The sequence below is a fragment of the Arachis ipaensis genome, chromosome B10, assembly GCF_000816755.2.
Source record: "Arachis ipaensis cultivar K30076 chromosome B10, Araip1.1, whole genome shotgun sequence".
Classification (NCBI taxonomy): domain Eukaryota; kingdom Viridiplantae; phylum Streptophyta; class Magnoliopsida; order Fabales; family Fabaceae; genus Arachis; species Arachis ipaensis.
The window spans coordinates 123339079-123345651 of record NC_029794.2 but is presented as its reverse complement, the minus strand read 5'-3'; the positions used below and the strand labels follow the sequence as shown (position 1 = coordinate 123345651).

Below are 6573 nucleotides of genomic sequence, written 5' to 3'. Positions count from 1 at the left end.
AACATATTATGTAATAATTTTTTTTTGAATCGGATGATTTACTCAAAATCATAATATTAAAGGATTTTTAAAAGTAAAGGAAAATTTACCTACTTTTTTTTTCTTCTCTTTTTCTCTTTCCTTTCAGCATGAAACAGCACAAAATCTTTTCTTATTTCACTATTTTCTGTTAAGGAAAATGAAAAAGAAAGCCTAAAATAAAATAACTTTGAACACGCAACTATCATTGTCCTGAACGGTTACCAAAACAACTTGTTTATCTGTGTGTGCTGTTATGTCTTGCTTTATGATTTGTTTACTGTGTCACACTCATTTTAGCTGCTTCTGCTTACTACCTCAGCACTACCAACTCTCTCTTTCTGATATTTCATATTACCACTTTCAATCCTCATTCAAGAAATTTATATATAACTAAACCCAATTGTCCATTACAATCATCTCTGCCACACAAACAAAAATCCCTCTCATTGCACCCTTTTTTGCCTGTTCTTTCAATTTTACAAAGATCTCACTCATATAATAATACTAATTGTCTTCATTTCCTTGTTTTTGTGCTTCATTGGAATTTAGTTTGTTCTTCTCTCTTCTGTGTTGGTCTTTTGGGTTTGTCTCAATCTTTGTTGTGTCTCAAGAATCAAACTTAAATGTAAACTGCACACTACCTGCTTGTTCTTTTGTCTGCTCCAAGTCTTTGCTTTCTTTCCCATTTCTAGTGCTCCTTGCTGAAAAATGTAATTTTGACTTCAGATTAAGGTACCCTTTTGGCTTTTCCAGTTAATGCCCAGATCCTCAAAAGTGTTGTGAAACATTTCCAATCATGGGTTTTTTGTCAATAATGGAATCTCGTTAATCTTTGATTCTTGTGTTCTTTCCATGCTCATTCTTCTCATCAGCAGCTTCTGAAACATAAGAAAATGCAGGCTGTGATGATGGCTTTTCGTTAGTTAGTTAGTTAGTTAAGACACTCTCCGGATATTGCATATGTAACTGGAATGCTGCCACTTTTGCTTCAACTTAGATAGCATATGGAGGATAATCAAGAGAAAGGGTTGGTCTTGGATCTAGGCTTTGCCATGGCTGAACGCTAATCTTCAATCAAAGCTTTGTGGAGAGTGTCTTTTCTTCTTGTTGACTATTGAAGAACAAAATCTCTGATAAAGTTTCGGTTGGATATGTAATTCCAACTGTGTTTTTTTGTTCAATTACTGACTCATTCTTTTGTTAGACATAACCAATATATGTGGAAAAGTTCATAGATTATTATTTGATATGTAAATTCTTAAGCTTGGATTCATTAATTTTTGACCCCTTTATCAAGGGCCTGATGATAATCTTCTCAACAACCAAAACAAAATGAGTATACCTTCTTCCTTCTTTCCTGTTTAGGATGATATGTAGGATTCTGTTTTCCCTGCCCAGAGATTTATCCGAAATTTTGTACATGCGGTCTTAATCAATGTTTCTTTAACCTCTAGAGCTGGCTTAAAGTGAATCAGCATCTTTCAATTTCATCTGCTGCTTCTTTGTAGTCAATAAACCAGAACATAAGATAGACTTTAATTGCTTGGTAGTCCAAGACTTTCATGGAAGAAACATTTGTTCCCTTCCGTGGGATTAAGAATGACCTGAAAGCGAGAATTTTGTGCTACAAGCAAGACTGGACCAGTGGATTCCAATCTGGTTTCAGGTTTGTGATATAATGTTGATGGTTGTTATTTTTGGTAATCTAACTAGCTGCCATAATTTTTAACCAAATCATGCCTGTTGCATACAAAATTTTGAACATTTTGCTTGAGTTTTATACAAGAAAATTTGTTGATGAATCTTGACATTGTGTTATACTGTTATATAGGATCCTGGCCCCAACAACATACATATTTTTTGCTTCAGCAATTCCGGTTATATCTTTCGGGGAGCAACTGGAGAGAAATACTGGTACAAGAAAAATTTTCAGGTTCATTGTAATTTTAGTATTTCAACCACTGTTTGCTAAGAAATGCTTTATCATTTTCTACAGATGGAACTCTCACTGCAGTGCATAGTCTGGCATCAACAGCTATTTGCGGCATTATCCACTCGGTCTTTGGAGGTCAGCCACTCCTCATTGTAGGTGTAGCTGAGCCCACAGTTCTGATGTACACATTCATGTACAACTTTGCAAAGGATAGAAAAGATTTGGGACACAAATTGTTCTTGCCTTGGACTGGATGGTATCTTTTGAGCTCCTTGAATGTTGTGTTCTTTTTAAGTTTAGGATTAACTACAATGAATGTGAAATAACTTTCTCCACTTTATTTATTTATTTTGTCTTATTTTACTTTCAGGGTGTGTGTTTGGACTGCCTTGTTGCTTTTCTTGCTTTCCATTCTTGGTGCATGCTCCATAATCAACAGATTCACACGCGTTGCTGGTGAACTATTTGGTTTGCTAATTGCAATGCTCTTTATGCAGCAGGCCATAAAGGTGAGTATTGTTCAACCATGAGCCCCTTTTCTTGTGGAAACTCCCATTAACAATCACATAAATGAAATTTTGGTTTAATAATAATGTTAATGATCTCCATTTCAAAGGGACTTGTTGAAGAATTTGGTGTACCTAAGAACCAGAGTGAAGGTAGTACTAATCAGATTGCACTCCAATCCTCTTGGCTGTTTGGCAATGGAATGTTTGCGTTGGTCTTGTCATTTGGCCTTCTTTTTACCGGACTACAGAGCCGTAAGGCTAGATCCTGGCGTTATGGGACAGGTATTGGTTATACTTCTAGGTCGAGATCTGAAATTCAGTAATTTACATTTCAGCATAGAGTGCAAATTTGACATGATTTCGATAAACTACTTTCATGTCATCAAGTACTTTGAGGCCTATTTTCCTTTTTCTCAATTGGAAAATGTCTTCCCAGTCAAAAGTTGCTTGTTTTATCAAGATTTCATTCTTCTAAACTGTGGTCACATTAATAGGTTGGCTAAGGGGATTAATAGCTGATTATGGAGTCCCTATAATGGTTCTTGTGTGGACTTCTGTTTCTTATATACCTGTTAATAAAGTTCCAAGGGGAGTCCCCAGGCGACTTTTCAGTCCAAATCCATGGTCTCCTGGTGCATACTCAAATTGGACTGTTATCAAGGTAATGTCACTATATGGAAGGCCTCATTCTTGCTTTGCCCCTTGCAAAGCAAGCATAGTTCATTGCTCAAATTTTCTTTAAAACTTTTTTGTAGGAGATGTTGGATGTGCCGATCTTATATATTATTGGAGCATTTATACCAGCAACTATGATTGCTGTGCTTTACTACTTTGATCACAACGTTTCATCACAGCTTGCACAACAGGAGGAGTTCAATCTAAGAAAACCCCCATCTTATCACTATGACTTGCTAATATTGGGAATTATGGTATGTATCCTCTTTGAAAACCTGTCAATTTAATTGCAACAGAAGTGGTGGAATAGCTACCCACTTTCTACTACATCTAGCAAAATATATCCCTTATGAATTCATATTCATGTTGCTTGCTAGACCATACTCTGTGGGCTTATTGGTATCCCTCCTTCAAATGGTGTGATTCCACAATCTCCAATGCATACCAAAAGCTTAGCTACCCTAAAACATCAGGTGTGTCAGTTATAATAACTTTGAACATATCTCAATCATTAATCATAACCTGACTGTCTTACAGGTTTTCTTGGATTTTGTTCAAAATTACAGTCGAATAATTTTAATTCTCTTAGATATCGTTTTGTTTCTTTTCTCTTAATCAGGTTATTGACAAACTGTTATTGCCTGATTTCTTTAAGTCTTGTCTATTTATAACTAAGCTAATTGATTATGATGGATATTTGTTTCATTTGGAGTAGCTTTTACGAAATAAGCTTGTATCTACTGCACGAAAAAGCATGCGGAGAAATGTGAATCTGAGTCAGTTATATCAAAGTATGCGAGAAGCATATGACGAAATGCAGACTCCTTTGGTTCCTCAAATGCCACCTACCTTGGTAATTTTAATCCTAATGGTATTTCCATTTGATTTGAAAGTTTTTTGATCTTCTTTCTCCTTAATCCTTTGTTTCACCCATCAATCAGGGCCTGAAGGAGCTGAAGGAATCAACCATTCAACTGGCTTCAAGTCAAGGATACATTGATGCTCCTGTTGATGAGGTTGTCTTCGATGTGAATAAGGACATTGATGATCTTTTGCCATTTGAAGTTAAAGAGCAACGCCTTAGCAATCTACTGCAGTCGTTGATGGTTGGAGCTTGTGTTGCTGCCATGCCTCTTTTGAAGAAGATACCTTCTTCAGTGCTTTGGGGTTACTTTGCTTTCATGGCAATTGAAAGCTTGCCTGGAAATCAGTTTTGGGAAAGAATATTGTATCTTTTCACGGCTCCAAGCAGAAGATACAAGTATATTCATGCTCACATTTTTATCATTGCCTTAGTTACAGGACTTATGAATTTAAATATTTTTCCTAGACATTCATTCCTTTCATGATTTGCTTTTATGAATTCCACTACATGTTTATATAAATGTTTTTCTTAGTCAAATGTGTGAGTGGTAAGTTTGTAAGCGGTTTCAGTTGTGCATATTCTTGCACACCTACATTTACATCCATGTTAACATGTATCTATGCGTTTGCATACATTCCATCTTGAGAGGTTGAAGATGCTGATCACCCCATTGTTTCTGTTTCCTACTTTAATAGACTGCTGGAGGAATACCATGCTACATTCGTGGAGACGGTGCCGTTCAAAACAATTGCCATGTTTACCATATTTCAAACAGTTTACTTGCTTCTCTGCTTTGGCCTAACCTGGATACCAATCGCCGGGGTCCTATTCCCATTGTTGATCATGCTTCTTGTCCCGGTACGGCAATATATCCTTCCTAAGTTTTTTAAAGGAGCACATCTTTCAGAGCTGGATGCTGCATCATTTGAGGAAGCACCTGCCATTTCCTTCAATGCTTCCCTTGATGTAAGTAATTTGAGCTACGTCATTTGCTTAACTGTTATCGAATTAGTACAACAAGCAATGCAGCCTTATATGTCTGTTGAAAGCTGTTGTTCTGTTTGTAGTTTCATGTCTATCTTACTATCTACTTAGCAGGATCCAAATGGTCAGGCAGCAGTAAATATCAGTGGTGGTGAAATTCTTGATGAAATTATTACAAGGAGTCGTGGAGAGTTCCGCCGGACCCAAAGCCCAAAAACATCAAGCTCAACCCCAACTTCATTTGGAGATATAAGACCTGCTAGTAGCCCACAACTAACAAGAAGGATTCCAAGCCCTCGAGTAACCGAATTGAGAGGGGAAAGCAGCCTAGGATCAAAAGGTGAGGTAAAGTTGAAGCAAACTCCTAGTCCGCAGCCGTCAAATCTTGGGAAACATACCAGTGGTTCACCTTCAAGCTAAAAATATATCTGCTAAGACATATCAAAGTAGTAGTACTAAGCAATGCTTTAGAGGTTATGTGCTTGATTCGTGTAACAAAAAGAGTTCATCTTCTTAGTGTCTTTCTTTTCTTCCTTTTTTAACTTTTTACCACATGCTTTGTTGTTTGACTGCATTATTGCTTGAAAGTAACTATAAAATGGGCAGGTATATTTTCATGTTGATGGATAGATCCTCTTGCATTTTACATGCTGTATTGAATTTTAGTTTTATTTTTATTTGGGTCGTAGATTTGGAATCTGTAGAAAAAGAACATAAAAATCAAAGTGCAAAAAACTGTTCAATCTAAAATGACTTCTTGATTTTTCACCTCAATTGACCATGTAAGGAAAGGGACATGTTTGGGAGTAGTTGGTGTTCAATTTTTCAAGAACAATTTATTCATTTCTTTGATTATATCTTATTAAGAAGAGATAGTGGTGGTGGTGACTTTGACGTGTGTATTCACATGCATTTGGAGAATTTGTGTTTTTGTTCATGCTGAGAAGTGGTACTATATAGTGACAATGAATGCATACACAAGGCTTTGATATGATGCGTTAGGTTGGCTTTTACTTTCCCTGGTTAGAGAACAAAAGTCTTTACAATATGTGCTTGTATAACAACACCATTGACCCTACATCTTTAGTCTCAAGATGAAACCCATTTCCCATAAGCACTAACCAGTCCTTTCAAAGATGTTGACAGCATTTCAATAATGGTTTGAGTATAGCAAGAAAGAATATGCATATTCGTTGTGCAGTTTGTTTGATTTGGCTAGACCCTTTTTTTTTCATTTTTTTTTCAAATGGATTGGACTGTCTCTAATCTTAGGTATCACAACATCACAAATCACATACACTACACACTCACACACACAACACTTTAAAAGCATTTATTTATTACGTATCTCAATCAAGTTTTGAATATAGGTCTAGTTACTCACGAGGCAAATGAATTACCATGCGCCAAGGCCTCGTCACATTTGGCTAGAGCTAGAGTTTATTTTGCAGTAAAGTGGTTTATATTTGATAGTTTGATATGACTATATTACGTGTATATTAAAATTAGCCACTAAAATCAGTCACCAGTATAAAATACATGTTAAAATACAAATACGCATTGAAAATAAATTAAACCACACGTTT

At 36.1% G+C, this 6573-nt stretch overlaps 1 protein-coding gene across 2 annotated transcripts; it reads left to right on the top strand.

Annotated features, from left to right (window-relative positions):
• Positions 576-5616, top strand: LOC107622665 (boron transporter 1). Of its 2 annotated transcripts, none has more exons than XM_016324645.2 (12): positions 576-1687; positions 1853-1935; positions 2018-2210; positions 2325-2463; positions 2571-2745; positions 2958-3124; positions 3219-3392; positions 3516-3611; positions 3854-3991; positions 4080-4399; positions 4699-4969; positions 5099-5616. In XM_016324645.2, exons 1-12 carry the CDS (start codon positions 1584-1586, stop codon positions 5405-5407), a joined length of 2169 nt encoding a protein of 722 aa, XP_016180131.1. In that variant the 5' UTR covers positions 576-1583; the 3' UTR covers positions 5408-5616. The 2 variants fall into 2 exon arrangements, with proteins under 2 accessions (XP_016180131.1, XP_016180132.1); XM_016324646.2 differs by having other exon boundaries at positions 577-1687; positions 5102-5616.